General features: G+C 35.7%; 1 protein-coding gene across 2 annotated transcripts in view; it reads left to right on the top strand.

The window, feature by feature from the left end:
- Positions 1-19,849, top strand: part of HERPUD2 (HERPUD family member 2) — a 29,884-nt gene extending 10,035 nt beyond the window's left edge. Inside the window, exons 3-9 of one of the 2 annotated variants that reach the window (XM_021699306.1) lie at positions 953-1,030; positions 4,055-4,168; positions 6,105-6,259; positions 14,385-14,507; positions 17,111-17,434; positions 18,158-18,275; positions 18,994-19,849. In XM_021699306.1, the coding sequence (XP_021554981.1) occupies positions 953-1,030; positions 4,055-4,168; positions 6,105-6,259; positions 14,385-14,507; positions 17,111-17,434; positions 18,158-18,275; positions 18,994-19,152 (1,071 nt within the window). In that variant the 3' untranslated portion in view covers positions 19,153-19,849. Of the gene's footprint in view, positions 1-952; positions 1,031-4,054; positions 4,169-6,104; positions 6,260-14,384; positions 14,508-17,110; positions 17,435-18,157; positions 18,276-18,990 lie in introns of both variants that reach the window. The other variant, XM_021699305.1, reaches the window with a different exon arrangement.
- Positions 19,850-20,105: the final 256 nt, after the last annotated feature.

Here is a 20,105-nt window from a genome sequence, read left to right as displayed (position 1 = left end):
GACAGTTTCTATTATGGTTATTTTTAATGTAAGACCCTTTTTAGTAGCCATGCTGAATACATATATTCTGTTTGAAAATTGTTAACAGTTATTGCTTAGATTTGGCATATTTAACAATTGTTGATATAGCTAATATTTAATTGTTTTAATAGAATTCGTGGAACATCTACTTATTTAGGAAGTCTTATGGGGACCGTACATAAATACTTTGATTTTAAATACTTTAATTCTAGCAGTGTGAACACTTAGCAGATTTATCATACGTACAAAATAGGGCAGAAGTAACCAGAACGTATTTCCTATTCTCGGTTTCATATAAAGATGGCAGCTGAATCTCTATGCACTTGAGTTGATTTTTCTTTAGTCTTGTGTTTTTGAAAAACATATAGAGGTATTTGTGAGAATGGTAGGAATAATAAAAACTAGAATAGTTACATAAAACTGTAACTAAATTCAAACGGCTCTTGAATTAAAACCAGTAAATCGTTCTGTATGATAATAGTAAAGAAGGAAATAAATCTTGTATATTCTTTTAGATTATAAATACTGAGAAAACAATTTGAAATAACTGTGGTGACCTTGAAATTTTATCCCATTGTTGACTATTAGAAGGCCAGCCATCTTCTCATTTATAGTCTTAAAGGTTTTTAATGATAGTCACACATGCATTGCATTATGGCTGAAAAGGCAAACTTCCAGTTTACCTTTTTTCCTGTTTTTTAAAAAAATGGTAATTATCTGTATTTTATTATATCTACAATAGATAGACTACCATTTGCTGAGCTCTTAATGTCTTAAGTAGAATTTGGAAAAAAGGTCTTAAATTATGTCAATTTTCTGCTTATCTGTGCCTAAAGGGAGTTTTACTTTACTCATTTTTAGGCATATTATTCCCAACTTCCATTTGTATAATTAGAAAAAGTTGAATTCTTTTCTTTGTCCCATTTCTTAGTTGACGAAGGATCAGAGATTGGTGTATTCGGGCAGACTGCTTCCCGATCATCTGCAGCTGAAAGACATTCTCAGAAAAGTAAGCTTTTCTAACCACTATTTGATAACAGATACATTTAGAGTGTGAGAAAGATATGTTCTGAAGTTTTATCGATATCCAACTAGTTCAGTTTTTCGATCCTTAAGATCAACCCTTTTGGGTAGCATAACAGGTAAAGATGAATTAGAAAGTAAAGAACATAATGATAGACTCTAGTTAGTTTAGGTAATAGTTTTGTATATCCATCTGGTAGCTAAATATGAACTAGGAGTCTATGTTTCTGTTCAGTTGTCACCTTATATAAGAAAGCAGTATTGACTTAGAGGTAGTGCAGGAGTAGAGTGTTCAAGTAGTGGTGAGGGCTTTTCATTGATAATCTCTTCTCTCTTAAATCCCCTTTTGACCGAACTGCGTGATGTTTTAATACAAGTTGCTTGAGGTAGGAGTTTAATTTCAGGACAGGAAATGAAAAGGAAGTCCAATTACCTGATCAGTTGGCAAGCTTTGAATGTTGGTGCTACGAGCTAAAATATATTTCAATGTAGTTTTTGACAGTCAGCTTGAATGCTGGTTATTGTAATGGCAGCTCTTAGCTCATGTTCATTTGTGGAATTAAACTTGTAGAACTTTTCTGCATTTGAGATGCTGCTTTTTGTTTGTGAATGTAGCAGAATCAAATACAAAGCTTTTATGTTTCTCCTTAACTCTTTGACTTAACTCTTAATGTTCTTTTGGATATCCCTAATCTCATTTAGAAGATCTGTGTCCTCTCCTGTATGTTTATGGTCACCTGTTGTAAACTTCAAAAAATCTTATACTGGCATATTTCTTCTGTTTAGACAGTTGAAATTTTAGCTTTGCCAGTGTGACTTCTTGCTGTCATTTTCATTTTAATCAGGTAGTTTCAGGCTGCCAAAGTGGTTTAATAGCCTCTCTTCCCTGGCCCCCCCCTCGAAAATAGTGGCATTACAGCAGATTTTTTCCCTCTCTCTTTGATAGATGACTTTTTTTTTTTTTTAATGTAAGCCCTTACGCCCCGCCCAATGTGGGACTTGAATTCATGACCCCGAGATCAAAAGTCACATGCTCTACCTACTGACCCAGCCAGGTGCCCTGATAGACTTGAGTTTTTGGAGCAGTTTTATGTTCATAGCACAATAGAACAGAAGGTATAGAGATTCTCCATATACCCCATGTCTCTACATGTGCCTAGGCTACCCCACCAACAAAATTCCACATCAGAGTGGTATATTTGTTGCAACTGACATTGTACACAGTGTACTACATTGATGCAGCATTATCAAAGGTCCATAGTTTACATTAGGGTTCACCCTTGGTGTGGTACAGTTTATGGGTTTTCACAAATAAATAATGACATGTATCCACCATGTCATCTGCTGAAGAATAGTTTCACTAGCCTAGAAATCCTCTGTGCTCCACCTGTTCATCTTTCCCCTTGTGTTTATGCTTAAAAACGTTTCTGCTATATGCTCTTTGAAATACAGAATTTATTATTTTAATCCAAGGATGGCTAGAGTATGCATATGAATACTTTTTAAAAGGTTTTTCCTTCTGTAAATGATTTCTGACCAGAAGAGTTAAAATAAAAATGCTTTAAAGGACTGTTGTGCCCCTTATATAAAACATTTTGAACAATATTTTTATATTTTGAATAGATCTTTAAAGCGTTTTTGTTAAAGTCAGTTACCCCTTTACTTTTTTTCAGGTAGATGCTGCCATTAGCTTTACCTGTTAGTTATAAAATGTTTTGCAGAAACAGTCTCCAAAGGTGAATGAAAACTATTAGTTAATTGTGATTAATATGACCTTTGAAACTAGGTTTCTAAGGATAAACATCTTATACTTGAATGCTTTTTAGTATTCTGAAGCTAAGAGGACATTAAATCAGGTGTGCTTTCTACCTACCTTGCTAGGCACAGCTTATATCATGCTGTCTCTGGGAATGCCTTTTCCCTAGCGTTCTAACCCTATTAACTCCTTAAGCAATTGTAATTTGTGCTTCTCAGTTTTGTGCAAAGACTGTTTTATATATTCCCTAATTGTGCTCTAATGTTGTATTCTGATCTTTTCATGATATGAGCCTCTTTGGGTGAGGGGCTGACTCTTACCCTTTTTTTGGATTCACCTCAGAATTAAGCACAATTCTAGGTTTATGGGAGGCAGTTGATAAATTCTTAGTTTCTGGTAGCTTTGTTTCTCTTTCTCACAACTGGGAATCTTTCTTTCTTCCTTCCCCCTTTTCTTTATCCTTCTCTTGTTTTCTTTTCTTTTCTTTCTTTAAGTTGCTGAGCCATCCTTTGTTCTTCTCTGCTCTCCTTTATTTTCTCTCCTTTCTCCATCTTATATATTAGCTTTATGCCTGACTATAAATATACTCATGAAATCACTGAGCTTAAATGCCAATCCTAATCCTTATTAGAATATTTTCCTTTAAGCATAGTTGTAAGTTTATGGAAACACATGGAATATGTACAGAATGTAGTTCAAATATACACTTTAAATCTGTGTATAATTGTTATAGGTAAAACTAGTTTTTGAATTAAAACTATACATCACCTTGCTAAAATTAAGGCAAATGAGAGTAGGTGCAGTTGAGTTTCTTTATTATGGCTGCGAAGTCTCAAGTAATGGAAATATTTTCACTACTCAAAGTTTGTAGGCCTAAGCTTCAATGTGACTGTTACATAGTTTTGATATTAAGGTGCTAGATGTCTCTATGTTGAAATAATAGATTGCATTGATGCAACTTCACAGCACTGATTGCTTCAAGACTCCTTGATATACAAAGTAATCATTTTTTCATATAGTAGAGACTGAGTATTTAGACAGTTTTCTAAGCGTGCAGAGTATATTGAATTCAGAAGGGCCCCAGATACTAAAAGGGTACATTACAGTACCTTCAAATGGCAACAATTTACTAATAAAATGTCTATGCCAGAAAGGAACTTAAAATTTGAGTTAAATATTTCAGCTTAGGTACTGACTTTTTGAACTATATATTTTCCAGTACTACCCTTTCAATGTAATCTTCTTTAATTTTAGCAAGATGAGTATCATATGGTTCATCTAGTATGTACTTCTCGGACTCCTCCCAGTTCTCCAAAATCCAGCACCACTAGAGAAAGTCATGAAGCATTGGCATCCAACAGCAATTCTGTGAGTTGTTTGTGGAGGAGTAAATGTTGAAATTTTCTGATTATCCTTTTAAGTGAAAAACAGAACAATTGGAGCTTGTGGGTTGTGAGATTGTGTTTTGAACAGCTTAAGTTAAGCATTTAAACTTGGTTTTAAGAGATCCAGTGCATAGTGTTATCCCTGGAAACTTGACTCATTTGTTATTGAAGATCCAATCTTCAGGGGTTAAATACTAAAATACTCAGAAAACAAAGTGAAGATATGATTACATAATTTAAAATCTAGGACCAGTAAAGTTTCAGAAATATTAAAGATACTTGATATACTGTATTTTATTCAAGGTGGATTAAATTATTTAAATTTTGAGTATGCTAAATCTTAAAGTAGATTGCTTGGTCAAGAATTTTATTTTTTAAAGTGACTGGACTTGGGCATACATTTCAACTTCAGGAAGAAAGATTATTTCACCTAGTCAGTTCTTTCAGACTTCATTTTTCCCTTCTTATTTTTCCATCTGCCTAAACTTGGGAATTTTTAAAATGTTGAACTTTTCAATTTAGATATACAAGTTTTAAAGACAAATTCTTTATGCTAAATTATTTTCAGTTTCCCATTAAAGTTTTATATGACACCTTTGGAGGTGAGAAAAAAGGATTGGGTGAGTGGAAGGTTGCTTTAAAACTCTTGGGCAAAGAACTTACTTACTGTTAAGTATACTTCTTGTCAAGAATCTAGCCAAAACTTGAAGGAGGGGATGTATGGCAGAGGTGATAACTAGTTGAAGGATCTTTCAGTAATTATTAGTTAACTGCTTCTTTAAGAAACTAGACCCTTTAGTTGCTATATTTAATTAGTATGGCCTCAGTGGTAAGTATTTTCCAGCACTAGCTATGGGAATTTAGCTTTCATTAAATTGAAGTTTGGTTTATCAGTAAATCCAAGGGTCTTTCTATGTTTCCTATCTCTCCTAAGAAGGGACAAAACATCGGCATTCAGGATATACTCTTTGGACACAGTTGTGTTGCTTCAGTTTTTGTTAAGAAAGACCCCTCCTGACTTGTCTCGTGGTTCCTCAGCCATGATTTCATGTCATTAGTATGTATATTCAGTTTTTTCAAGCTGTGTTACCAAAATCTGAAAAGTATCAAGGGAAAATTAAGTTGAATTACCCTTCATTTTTTATGGCTGAGAAATTTCAGTGGGATTTGAGAAGGTCTTAAAAATCTAGTCATGAAAGTTATCTAATAAGGTCAAAAAAATTAGTTCTAACAAAATTAGGCTGTGCTGCCAAATGGCTATGCCTTTTTTCTGTTAATTTTTTAAAAAAATGAATACCATATTATGCTGGTCCATTTAATGAGAAATCTTGACAAAAAGGAAGCCTTTTCCAGTTTATGTCCCTAAGAAGCAAACTCCCTAGTCTGATTAGGTAGATACCTACTTGGTGTCTACTTTATGTGGAATAACCTCTTAAAGAAAGCTTTGTTAGTTTTGTGAAAGACCAGTGTTCTTGGCAGGCACCTTTTACATGGCATGACTTAGGAAGATAGACATACAAAAAGACATCCAGTCAATAGGAAGGCAGTACAGGTAAAATATAATTTTAATGAAGTTGGAAGGATGTTAAAATTGTTGAGGTGGTCTTCAAGTGGTTATATTATTTAAAGATATTGAATCTGTGAGTTAATGACATCATCAGAACGTGAGAATTTTAAAATCCTGATTGATATCTTGTTAATTTTGTAAAGAAATGTATTTGTTGATTTTCTGAACTCTTACTCTCATCAGAATGAAAATATCAGCCTATTATGCTGGGCACAAGATTCAAATCAGTATATTTCTAAAATTCACTTTTTGCAGAGGGATTTCATAAATACATTTTTAACAATGTGTCTCTAATCTCATGATTGCAATGAATTAAATCTCCTTGAAGAAATAATTACATTTTTGTTTGTAGAGTTCAGATCAGTCAGGATCAACAACGCCATCATCCAGTCAAGAAACCTTGTCTTTAGCTGCCAGTTCTTCCTCAGAAGGATTGAGGCAACGTACCCTTCCACAAGCACAAACCGACCCAGCACAGAGTCATCAGTTCCCCTATGTAATGCAAGGGTGAGTGAAGTCGTAGTTGTGGGCCTCTTAAAAATCTGTTACTCCCGACTTTCAGGGTAGCCCCTCTGTACTAATCAAAGTACATTGGAAATTTATTCATATTCTTCCTTATACATTTTGAGAATTAGGGGGTTAAGGAGAGCAGTGCTTTTGAAAGCTGGCCATACCTGAGAATCATCTAGGGCAGTGCTTTTCAGTCTTTAATGTTTGTGCTAATCACCTGGGGATCTTGTTAAGGCTGCAATATGATTCAGTAAGTCTGATGGGCCCGAGATTCTGCATTTCCAGCAAGCTCCCAGGTGATGCTGATGCTTCTGATGCTTTGACCACACTTCAAATAGCAAGGGTCTAGGTAGCTAAAAAAATTCTTTTAGGTTCACCATGGATCTACTCAAATTAGCTTTCTGGGAAGCTGATGGGTGAGTGAGGGTGTTCTTGGAAGAGTATAAGGCCCAGTAATCTGTTTTTAAAAAGTTCCACAGGTGTTTCTGATCAGCCAGACTCGGTAATAACTGAGGTAGGGTAAAACTGTGATGTATTATAAAAGATAGGTTAACCGTTGCTATGGTCTTTGTTAGAGGAGTTTACTCAAGAGGCTTGCAATGGCTACGTTATATTTAGCAATTATAGCAGGCCTTTTGGATTAGGCAGTCGTAGGGGGAAATGCAGCCAACAGCCACAGCACATCTTTCAGACAGCTCAAAGAGTAGGATCCTGGAGAATACGGTTTGGACCTGGGTTATGTACGAAACCAAGGTATTTAACTGGGGTACTATTATTTGTTACTTTTGAAGTAAAGGAAACATGAGTAATAGGTAGTGAGATCGTTTTGTATTGCATAGCATGCTATGGTCCTGCAGTGTGTGACAGTGCTCCAGATCTATGCTTGTGAGGCTAGAAATAAGGAAATAGCTAGGACCTCAGAATGGTAGAAGTGACATAACCAAGGAGTAGCCGTTGACGGCTATGTCAAACAGGATCGAATAAACATTCAGATACTTTTTACTTAGAACTTTAAACTTAATTCAGTACTTTTTCTTTTATAATGAATTATATTTGACGTAAAACATTATGTAATTAAGGTGTACAGCAAAACTCAATTCTTTTTTTTTTATGTTATGTTAATCACCATACATCATTAGTTTTTGATGTAGTGTTCCAGGATTCATTGTTTGCATATAACACCCAGTGCTCCATGCAGAATGTGCCCTCTTTAATACCCATCACCAGGCTAACCCATCCTCCCACCCCCCTCCCCTCTAGAACCCTCAGTTTGCAAAACTCAGTTCTTAATGTTGAAAAACAAAGCTGAGTATATAGCTTAAAATATTTTCTATCTTATGACAGTAATTCATTTCCTCTTTTTTTGCAGAATAAGACAGTTTCAGTTTCTCTCAATTTGTACAGTGATTTTACTTATTTGGTGGTAGTGCTGGAAAGAGAGAGTATAATGCATATAATAAACCTGGAAGAATATATAATGACATGTTAATAATGATAATAAGATTTTTAACTCTCATACTTATAGTGAATATATTTTGTAATAAAACAAAACTTACAAGTTACAGGTCTTCAGAATAAGACCATAGATACCTTGAGAAAAGATTAATAATTTCTCTAAGATTAATTATTTCTCTAATAATTTCTGTTGAGGAAATCAACATGAAAGCATTCGGCTCTTAGCAATGTATTAAACAGATCAGAAAATTCTGAAATAGTGTTTATTTTGCCAAATGTAAGTATTAAAATGATGAACGATAAAATCTTTAAAGATATTACAGCTTTACTTAGGGAATCTATTACTAGATGAATAATGTTTGGTTTCAAATCAGGAAGGTGGTATAGCTTAGTGACTGTACAGATTCTGGAGCCAGCTTGCCTTGGTTTGAATCTGTCTACTGACTACTAGCTTGGGCAAGTCTTTTCCCTGCTTTGCTTCAGTTTGCTCATTATCTGGAGATAGTAGTACTTATCATACAGGATTCCATTGTGGATTAAAAGAGTTCATGTATGTAAAGCGTTTAGTGATGTGTTAGCAATTACTTACAAATTCATTCATACTTACAAGAGAATGTTGTACATTTATTCAGCAAACGGATTTGAATGAATGAATGCCAGTACTAGGTGCTGGAAAATAAATATATTTGGGAAGAGCACTTTGTAATATACAAAGCAATTTACTGAAAGTTTAATAGATTATTCAGTTTAATAATGAATATAATTTAACTTAATCTCATAGGTGTAATTTTTTACTAATGAAGACTTTAAATCTATCTTTAAGTAGATTTTGTTTAACATAGGCCTTAGCCTTAAATGTGCAAGAGCAGTAATTTAGTGACCTTGATGAACTCACCAACAAAATATAAGCTGTGCATTCCTTTTTCAAAATTCAGTACAGCTTACATTTAACTAGTCACATGCTTTTTCACCATGTAGGTTAGTGTTCTCAGTCTTTAGTGAGCTTGTTAAAACTCCTAAATCCTGGTCCCTACTCCCTGAGATTTTGAATCACTAGGTCTGGGGTGGTGCTCAGGAATTTGCCAACTTATACTCTGGGAACCTCATGTTGAGAAATCCTAATACAGGTGATTATTTGCCCCTATCTAGGTCTTGAGGAAATATGGGAAGACCAAAGCAGTATGTGCACATCATCACATTGGCTGTCCATTTATAATGTCACATTTATAAATCCTGACTGACTGCTTTGGACTTAGTCTGTTGTGCTGTCACATTTATTTACTTTAACTCTGAAAATTACCAGTTGGGTTATAGAATACCCACTGTTTTGTACATCAGTTTTTTCTCCCTGAAATATTAACAGCTTTGTTTTATAATTAACAAAACCAAAACCTACTCATTGTACCCTTCCATATTGTCTGGTTTTTTTAAAAGTAAAAATTGCTGGGGCACTTGGATGGCTTAGTCCGTTAAGCGTCTGATTCTTGATTTCGGCTCAGGTCATGATCTTAGGGTTGTGAGATGGAGCCCTTTGTCGGCCTCTGTGCTGGGCGTGGAGCCTGCTTAAGATTCTCTCTCCCTCTGCACGCCCCCCAAAAAGTAAAAATTGCTTATAGCTCATCACCTAGAAATAACTATTACTAATATTTTTGTAATATCTTTTCACTTTTCTAAGTAAACTTTTAATTTTTTAAATTTTTTTTAAAGATTTTATTTATTTATTCATGAGCGAGAGAGAGAGAGAGAGAGGCAGAGGGAGAAGCAGCCTCCCTGGAAAGCAGGAAAGCAGGGAGCCCGATGCGGGTCTCGATCCCAGGACCTTGGGATCATGACCTGAGCCGAAGGCAGACGCTTAACTGACTGAGCCACTCAGGTGCCCTAAGTAAACTTTTTAAATAAAAAATAATACTATTATATTTTGTAAACCTTTTTTAAAAATATAATTTAGCAAGGACATATTTCCAGTTCAAATTTAAATCTACCACATTTAAAGTCTTGAGACACATGGCATTCTGGATGAGTTCTTATATTCACACCAGTGTTTTTTAGACTTTGGTTCAGCATTCATTTAGGGTGATTTAGCTCTGGAGGAGAGTTGGGGGTGGGGATAAAGAGCAGAGAGAAAGACCATTAGAGCCAGTGCCCAAACAGCAAAATAAAAGCCCTGCAGCTAACCAGGAAGTTCAAAGACCAACTATTGTTATTTGAACATGAACACGCTTACAAAGCCCTTAATCCCCTTCCTGCCACCCCAAGCAGCTTATCGAAATACTCCCTGCACATGTGTGTAGTTCTCCTGAGAGAAGATCCAAGAAGTACAAGTTTCTCTAGTTGTTTATGTTCCGGTAGTGCCTTAGTTTAACATCCTGGTTGGCTACCCCTTAGTCGTCTTCTATACCCACTTCTTGTTTGAAACAGCCTTTGTTCAGCACTTTGCCAATCATATTCTTATTATGCACCACCCAATTCAAAGCCCATTCTTTCCAGGGAGACTACTTTGATGCACACAGGACATTTTCTTTTCCCAGCATTACCTCTGTATGTCTCAGCATCTGGTGTCCCTTTATTTAAGAAAGTTTTAAGATTTTTCATTATGTGGATATGCCAGTTTGCTCACTCCTCTATCGATGAAGAATGTCATTAGTTGGTTTTACTACATAATGACCTCAAAATCTCACTGGCTTACAACAACACACTTCATTTTTCTTGTTCACAAATCTTGTTAGTCACTCGGGACAGCTCTGCCTCAGGCTGTAGGTTGAGTTCTGGTCTGTTTCATGTTTCTCATTCTTTGGACTAGAAACTCCCTAGGACAGGTTCTTCTTATGACAAATGACAGGAACACAAGAGGGGAAGCTAACCCGTGAGCACACTTACAATCTCTGCATGTGTCACATTCACTAACGTTCCGTTAGCCAAAACAAGTCACATGGCCATGCTCAATAGCATTGAGGTATTGCCAGGTTACCAGTGGTGTGCTGGTAAATGCTTACCAACTGGCTTTTCCTGCGGGGAGGGGGAATAAAGCTGATTTGTAGCATTTGCTGATTTGTCTGGTGTTAAGTACTTTCACCATGGCTGATTTCAAGATACCAAGGGTTGGCTCACAAAATTCCTGAACTTGAGCTTTGTGAGTCAATATTAGCTGGCATAAGCCAGTTTTAGCTTTGCCCCTGTATGCCAGACAGTATGCATGTATAATCCTGTTATAGAAGAGTGAAGAATTGGGGAAATATTCTATCATAAGGTTTGGGTTGTTTAATTTCTTCCCACTAAACCTCACTACAATCAGTATTCTTAAATAGTATTTATTTATATGTTAGCAGTTATTCTTTTAGGATAAGTTGTAAGAAGGGGAATTCCTGGGTCAAAGTGTTTCTTAAGACTTTTTGAGGCTCTTAAAGACCATTGCAAAATTGCAGTAAAGAAAAGTTGTACCAGTTTATTCTCCCAATAACAGTTGTTAAAGACTCTGATACCCCATACAAATATGTACTTGCCAATGTGATAAATTGGAATGTTCCTGTTTTAATTTGAGTCACGATAAAGAGACATTCTTTTTGTTTTGTTTTGTGAAATACTTATTTGTTGGTGTGTTGCTGTTTTCCGAAATTCATTTGTGACAGTTCTTTATCTAAAAGAATATTAATAGTACTTATAGAGCACTTAGCACAAGCTCGGCATTGTGTTAAACACTTACACATGCTATAATTCAGTGCTGTACATTGACTTTTACATCAACTCTGTGGTCTAGGTACTTTTTTCTCCCATTTTATAGATGAGAAGGAGGCTTAAAGGCTCTGAGCTTGCCTAAGTTCACAGAAGTGGTCAGCAGCAGAACTAGAACTCAAATCCATATCTCACTTGAAAGTCTGTGTTCTTAACAGTCTTGTTGAAGTGACTGTTTTGTCGTTTGTTTTAATAGGTTGCCATTTGTATTTTGACTTCATTTATAATGGTGTTTCTCTCCTCTCTGCCCTCCCATTTAAAACTTTAGTCAGATCTACTGATCAGATTTTTTTTTTTTTTTAAGATTTTATTTATTTATTTGAGACAGAGAGAATGAGAGAGAGCACATGAGAGGGGAGAGGGTCAGAGGGAGAAGCAGGCTCCCTGCCGAGCAGAGAGCCCGATGCGGGACTCGATCCAGGGACTCCAGGATCATGACCTAAGCCGAAGGCAGTCACTTAACCAACTGAGCCACCCAGGTGCCCTACTGATCAGATTTTAAGTATTGGTGACTGAGTAAGCAAATCTGTTTCTTTGAGGACACTGTGACTTTCTTCAGTAAAAGTTTACCTTATAATTTGTTATATGCTGGACACTGAAGACAGGAAGATGAATTATGTACTTGCCCTCAATGGAAGTAGGTCAGATAGACAAATTACCATCTGCTGATGTGTTACCATGGTCTTGAAAAAAGTTTTGCAGGAGCTTGGAGAAGGAAGTGACTGTCTCTGCTTAGAGGAGTGGGGAGGGCTTCATAGATGGTAATGTTTGAGCTGATTTTAAGGGAAGTTCAGCAGGTAGAACAAAGCAAGTGTGGAGAGTCTTGAGAAGGCATATTCTGGGAGTAAGGTGGGGATTCCCTGCAGTTGGTGCATCTTGGTATGGAGTGGTAAGGGAAATGGGGCTGATTTCACAGGTTTTTTTTTGAAAGAATTTGTTCCTGAATTTTGAAGTTTCCAGTTCCTTTTATCTTCTCTCCTTTGTAATTCCTAACTTTAAAAAACGTACTAATGAGTGTTTCTTGGTATAGCTCAAGTATTTGTTTGTGAATGACAGTCTTTCAAGTTCTTGGTTTTTGTCATGATCTCTGTTGTACTCAACCATTTCCATGTGTTCCTGTGAATGTCCCTCACCCCTTTTTTCCTTTGTTTAGTTTTTATCAAATAGTACTAACTGGTATAGTCTGTCTGAAAAGGAAAACAAAAGCTGTTAGAACTTGTGCCATCAAATGATTTCCTCCCGCAGGTATATAACCGCAGTTTCCTCACCGAATTTGCTTATACTTTTTAAACATTCACAAGTACAGAAAATAATATAATGAACCCCCATTTACCTAACACCCAGCTTCAACAACTGTTAACCATTCTTTATCTATTCCCTCTTGTTCCTCCTTTTTTTTTCTTGGGCTCGAGTATTTTCAAAGCAAAACCTAGATACCCTCTCATTTCATCTGTAAATACTGGGTATCTGTCACAAATAGGACAGATATGGACTATAAGAAAATGTTAATCAAAATACCAGTAGAATACTCATAAATTCTTTAATATCATCAAATACCCTATTCATATTCAGTTTTTCCTGATTATCTCAAATGTCTCTTCTGGTTGTCTTGATTGAATCAGTATTCAGAGGGTGACAGATTACATTTAGTTGATGTTTCTTAAAGCTCTTCTGATCCTTTACTCCCACCTCCCCCTCTCTTTTTAAAATTTTAATAATGTTTATTTTTATTTTATAGCTAATAGTTGCTATGTTTTTAACAATATTGCTAATATAAAATATCATTTGTGTAGGGCAGAGATGTGAAAATTTTCCCCATATTTTGTATTTCTTTAAGTTAATTCTCAGAAGCTGAATTACTTGGGCGGTTGGGTAAAAGTGAACATTTTTAAAGATATTTAATTTTGTAAAATTGTTTTTTAAAGCCTTATTCCAGTTCATCCTGTTAGCAGTGAAATCAATTATTGCCAATTGTACATTAACAGTCTTTTGAATATCATATTAAAAATTCATGAATTTGTTATTGAGTCTTGTCTCATTCTGGTTAGACCCAGCTTATATCAGCTAAAGATAAAATTCAAGTAATATGAAGAAAAGGAAAGTTAGCAAGTACACAAATTCTGATTTACTCATATGTTTATCCCTGTAGTTGTCTTGATATATGTGAATTTCTACAAATCTCATATCACACACTTTGGAGTTGTGTTCAGATTTAGGGATAAAGGACAGTAAAAATAAAAACAGCTAACATTTATTGAGTACAGACTAACAATCTTATGAGGAAGAGTCTATTATTAGCTCCATTTTAGAGGCAAGGAAACTGAGGCATAGAGAACTTAAGTATGACCTTCCACAAATTTTATTGAGTTAATAGACATTTAACCTACTTTAAGAATGCATGTATAAATATGTTCTGCCAGTCTTGGTTTTTTAACTAAAAAAAAAATTTTACAGATTTTTATAATGTTTTTTATTTTATAGCTAATAGATGCTATGTTTTTAATAATATTACTAATATAAAATATCATTTCGGTAGGCTCCCCATTCCTCAAAATATTTTGTCGTGAAGTATATTTTAGGGCTTTTGGTTCTTAAGGAGAATGTACTTAAAATGTAATTAAAAGTATTTTTGGCCTTTTCTGATGAAATGGGAAGATAGCAAAATGTTCAGGCTTGCCACACATTTTGTGGGTGACTTGCTTTATTTTCTTATTAAGATTGGGCTGAAATGTTAGTTGTTCTATAATTTGGGGCCTGGGTCATCCTGTATAAACCACAATATCTTATTTGAAGAATGTTGAAAAATAAGTATTTTTCTTTTCAGTATGATTTAGTGTATTTTGTCAACGGGTGGCTTATACTTAAGAAATGAAAATGCCAAGAAATGCTTTCAACTTCTAGAGCATGAAAAGACATTTCTTTTATCTGTGTATTGCAGAAATGTGGACAACCAGCTTCCTGGGCAAGCTATTCCAGCTGGATTCCCAGTGTATCCCGCTTTCAGCCCCCTGCAGATGCTGTGGTGGCAACAGATGTATGCTCATCAGTATTACATGCAATAGTAAGTTAATTTGAGTTCGTTTTTTTTTTTTTCTTTTTGCTTAGTGTGCTACTTGCTTTATTTTCTTTTTCATCCTAGGTAAGTTGATATGGGATTCCATTTACTGATGTGTTTTATTGGTTTTTAAAAATTACTATGAGAATGAATTTGCCAACATTTCAGCAGATAACTTTCTTTTAAATGATTTGGCTAAAGAGAAAAGGGTTCACATCCAGTTCACATCAGCTAAACCTATTCTCTGTTTCTCCCTCTCTCTCCTAATTACATTTAGCAGTATTGAGATGCTTTCTTTAATATAACATTTTATCTACTTAAGAGGAGAAAACTTAGGAAAGTTTCACTGGAAGGCAGCAAATCTACATGAAGAGATAGGATGCTAAATGAAAGGGAATCCTATGTCAGGAACATTCATGTTGACATAAGGCTAATAATATGCTTTCTGGACTGTCAGCATTTTAGTAAGTCTTGCTTCTGGTCAGCATGGATCGTAGCACCGAGCACAGCTTCTCAGCCTTCATTCTTCTGGACTTCTATGTATTCATTTAACATTTCTAGCTTCTCTTTAATGTTCTCTTGTTTCTGTGATTTTGTTATCCTCTTCATTCTTTCTGTTTTTCTGATCACTCATTTTGTGTCCTTGATGGCTCATTTTTCCCCTTCTTCTAAATGGTAACATTGCTTGTTTAGTTAGACAGAAATTTGTGTACTTGCCACGTACCTTATGACAATCTGGTAATGAAGACAGGGTTCAGTCCTAGGCCAGTCCTCTTGAATTTTTTCCTTCTGTGGCCTTAGTCATTAGCTCTCTGTGGATGACCCCTTTTCTTTATCTCCTGTGCTTCATCCTGGTTGCTGGAAGATTTCCCGAGGGAAATTTGCCTTTCCTTTAAATTCAGGATGTCTCAAATTTGACACCACTGTCCTCTTAAATGTGTTCTCCTTCCTGACTTGTCAGTGACACAGTCTCCTCTTATTCATCCTCCAGGCTCTTAACCTTAATCAGCTTTGACTCTGCCTTCAGTTAACCCTGAACCCAACAATTTACCAAGATGAGTTAATAGGTTGTTTCTAACTTTTGTTCTTCCCCTACATCTTCCTTTCAATATTTTGCCCAGATCTTTTCGCATTTTGGACCTACTTTACTGCAATTGTTCTTTCTCCTTTTGGATTCTTTACTATATTTCATCCTGCTGCTGCCAGGTTAATGTGCTTAACACAGAATTGAGCCAGTCATTCCCCATCCTCCCAAATACCTGATGGTTCCCTTGCCTACAGTGTGAAGTCTGTATCCTTATCCTTACTCCAGACCTTACCCCATAAAGCTGATGTGCTTTATGAACCTCATATCCTAATGTTCTCTTGCATGATCCCTTGGCTGCAGACAGGCTATTTGTACCTTACCTATTGCTGTGGTCATAGTTACCATCTGAGTGACTGCTTTGTGCTTAGTACTGTGCTAGATGCTAGATGCTTTACACCCCTTGTCTCATTTATAACTCCTGAGAACTGTGTAAGATAAGTGGGGCTTACTGTAGCTTGTTATAAATTATACACTATTATGTACATTATTTAACTTCTGAGCCTCAAGTTCTCTCCTTTAATGAAGTATAACTCACCTTTGAATCAGAATATCCGTGAGGTAGGATGTGTTTTGGAAACTAAAAAGCCCCCTACAGATACAAGGTATTAGCATACTGAATTAAATGGGCTTTTGTAGCCTGGGAAACTTCTGTTTTGCTATCCTGATTTATAAACATTTTATTGTAAAAAAATTTCAGCATGCAAAAAGATAGAATAGTGAAATGAATCCCTGTGTACTCATCACCCAGCCTCAACATTTATCAAATCATGGCATTCTTGTTCTAGAACTTGCCCCTCCTGTGCTGGATAATTTAAAGCAAATCCCAGATATATTATCTTTTTACTGGAAGCCTCATATAGGAAAATTTATTCTTTCAAGCAATCAAATTATAAGCAAACTTCAGGAACACAATTCTTCATAGGTTTACGAGTACCTATTCCAATGGTTCCCAGATGGAGTTCCCAAAAGTCAGGATTGGGGTTGGGGGGTTGTTATCTGGGATCTAGTTAATATCTTAAGACACAAATACAAATCATTTATCACTAACAATGGACACACAGGGTAATGATCAATTTACATTTTTAGACATATTTTTCAAAAAAATGGCTCTAAGGGAGAGGTGGTGGGTGCGGTGGTAGTCATCCCACATAGAAAAACAAAAGGGGCCATTAGTGAAAAGATTTGGAAAAAGATTTGGTCATTATGTTATAAAGTAATTTAATGAAAGAGAGAAAAGATAATGATTACCATGGCCTTCTTAATGTCTTCCACCTCTCCCCTACCATCTTAGACTGTGAGGCTAAGGGAGCATCCTTTCCTGAGCTACTCTCTCCTACCATCAGTCTTGACCTCACTTTTCCACTGGGATTCATGCTTACCTAAGAAATGTGGTACCAGAGTTGTGATATTCCATGTTAGGTTTATGAAAAATACATATGGCTCCCCAAGGAAGTTTTACAAAATACAAGAGTATGATAAAGTTTTTTTTTCTTCTTAATATTTATTTTGGTGAATATTTCAGTCAAGCTGCAGTTTCAGCTCAGGCCACATCAAATGCCAACCCAGCTCAGCCTGCTGCTTCACAGCCTCTAAATCTGCCACGTGTTCCTGGAGAAGAACCCCCGCCAGCTCCAAACCTAGTGGCCCAAGAAAATCGACCCATGAATGAGAATGTTCAAATGAATGCACAGGGAGGTCCAGTGCTAAATGAAGAAGACTTCAATCGAGACTGGCTAGACTGGATGTACACGTTCTCACGAGCTGCAATTCTCCTTAGCATTGTATACTTCTATTCTTCTTTTAGTCGGTTTATCATGGTAATGGGAGCCATGCTACTGGTTTATTTGTGAGTGATGCTTGTTAACTTTTTGTGGTTTCTTTTAATTACTTTCTAAAAATGTTCACAGAATTTGGCATATAGTAGTCTGTCATGACTGTTGAGTGAAGGAATAGGAGTTTTGGACTCCAGATATCTAGCACCAAAAGCAAAGTAGGTTATGTTGAGTAAATATGTTTATCAGAACGGTCTACAAGCAGATTTTTCTTTCACCGTCTTTCATAATAAAAAATTATTAATTCATTTAGACATGCTCTATCAATTATTTAGAACTTGAAGTGTCTGATGCACTTTTGCATAAGGATATTCTTTTTAGTTATAATTATCATTAGTAAGACCTATAGGAATAGGTCAGACTTTTTTTCCTAAGTAGACTTTTTCTTGCCCCCCTTTACCCCAAGAGGCAAAGAAATATGTAGTTGAATTTCATTTTGAAAAATAGCGGAAAAGATGTTATGAATCTCAATATGTTAGGACATTAAGATAGCTAAGTTAGATCTTAAGATATCTAGCACAGAACCAGCAAAGCCCATGATAGATTTTTTAGACTTAAGTCAATTCCTGTTTTGCTGTCATTGCTTTGAGAGGGACAGTTCTTGGTCCTAAGTAGGAAATTTGGTCTTTTTATTTATTATAGTTGAAATAATTATTCTGTTGTAGGACACTGTTTTAAAGCGTTACAAATAAAAACAGTTGAGACTTCTTTTCTTTTCTCTTTATTTTACTGCACAGACACCAAGCTGGATGGTTTCCTTTTAGGCAAGAAGGTCGTCAGCAGCAGGCTCCCGACAATAATGCCGAAGTTAACAATGATGGGCAAAATGCAAACAACCTAGAACTTGAAGAAATGGTATGCTAATGAGGCTTTTGTATATTTCAAATATAGATGTTCCTCAGCAGTGTAAGAAACCAACATGATAAAAGAATCTTGGGGCATTCCACAAGTTTGTGGAATGGCACGTGAAGAAAAGTTAACATATAAATTGTGTGATTTTATCTGGGAGAACTTAGAATATAATACTTAATCAGTCATATATTTGAATTAAGTAGGGGGGCACGTGGGTGGCTTCGTCAGTTAAGTGTCCGACTCTTGATTTTGGCTCACGTCATGATCTCAGGGTCGTGAGATAGAGCCCTATGTTGGGCTGTGCACTCGGGGGAGCCTGCCTAAGATTCTCTCTCTCTCTCTCTGCCCTTCTCTCCCTCTCCTCCTCCCCCACGCTCATGCTCTCTCTCTCAAAAAAAAAAAAACCAAAAAACAACCACAAAAAGAATTAAGCAGGAAGAATTAACATTATTCTTCCTGAAAATAGCCTAGAAAGAAAGTTATGCACACGGTGAGAATTTATTGTATTAAATTGGCAGTTATCCCTTTGAACTTGAACACTGAGGAATTTATCAATTTTGGATTTAACAAAGATTTCTAATGACCAGATATGTACCACTTCCTTATTACATACTCATATTCCTTTTCTGTAGAGAAGAGTTTAATTCTGTCTTTTTCTGTCATGAGTTAATGCTAACTTCAAATCCCTTAGGAGTATGTTTCTTGTTTTGTTTGAAAGGAGCGTCTTATGGATGATGGGCTTGAAGATGAGAGTGGAGAAGATGCAGGTGAAGACGCCGGTGCAGTTCAAAGGCCTGGATTAATGGCGTCAGCTTGGTCTTTTATCACCACCTTCTTTACTTCACTGATACCAGAGGGGCCTCCCCAGGTTGCCAATTAGACCTGAAAAACTGTGCCAGTTACAAAGGAGGGTCTGACTTTAGGAAAGTGTTTTAAATAACAGTGCAATTTCAAAAAAATTTATTACTTTCTTTTCATCATCATGTACAGAGGTGTTTTTTTCTTTAAGCTTCTCATGCATATGAATATTTTAAGCACAAATGGACTACTAAATGTGTGATTTCTTTTTTAAGATTCTAACAGAACATAGTATAACAATATTGGTCTTCCAGGTTTTGTTAATTTCAATTATGTATATTATATCAAGGCAGATCTATTTGTGTGTCTTATTTCTTTAAAGAGCTGCTTCCCATATAAATGTCTATAGCCAACAGCCCAGCCCTTCAGTGTATAATTTGAATAAATATATCTATTTTCTGTGAATTATCCTAAAAGTTTTAAACAGAATGACCTCATAGTTTTTAATAAAGAATATTATTTACCTAAAATGTGCTAGCAGCATCTTGCCCAGCCATAAAGCAATAAACTTCTCAATAATCTTAATTTTAACATTTGGATAAATAATGGAAACTTTCTATTTTAAGGGCATGTATCCCATCAATTGGAATTAGTACCTTAAAAAAAAGGCAGCTCTTCAATGGAATTAATAGTGATATAAATGTTTGATACAGGCAGTACTTTTATAAAATATGCTGGAAATTGCTCCCTGTAATTTTTTTAAATAAAAGGTCAATTATGGTAAACTGTCTTATGGGATATTTGTTCAGACCTTTCAGTAATGTACCCATTACATGTAAAAATCTATGTAAATTTCAATAGTTGTTGGAAAATCTTGCTGAAGTCTTCCAGGTCATTTTCACCTCTTTGTGTTCCAGATGGATATCTCTTAGTTCTCAATCTGAAACCTTGATAGTCTATTTAAAAATCCCTGTGAAAGCCAATTCAGTGTTTTATAAGAAAAGAGTAAGTTTCTCATAGGGTAGCTAAAAATTA

Source organism: Neomonachus schauinslandi, chromosome 12 (assembly GCF_002201575.2).
Source record: "Neomonachus schauinslandi chromosome 12, ASM220157v2, whole genome shotgun sequence".
NCBI classification, from domain to species: domain Eukaryota; kingdom Metazoa; phylum Chordata; class Mammalia; order Carnivora; family Phocidae; genus Neomonachus; species Neomonachus schauinslandi.
This window is presented reverse-complemented; position numbering and strand designations above follow the sequence as displayed.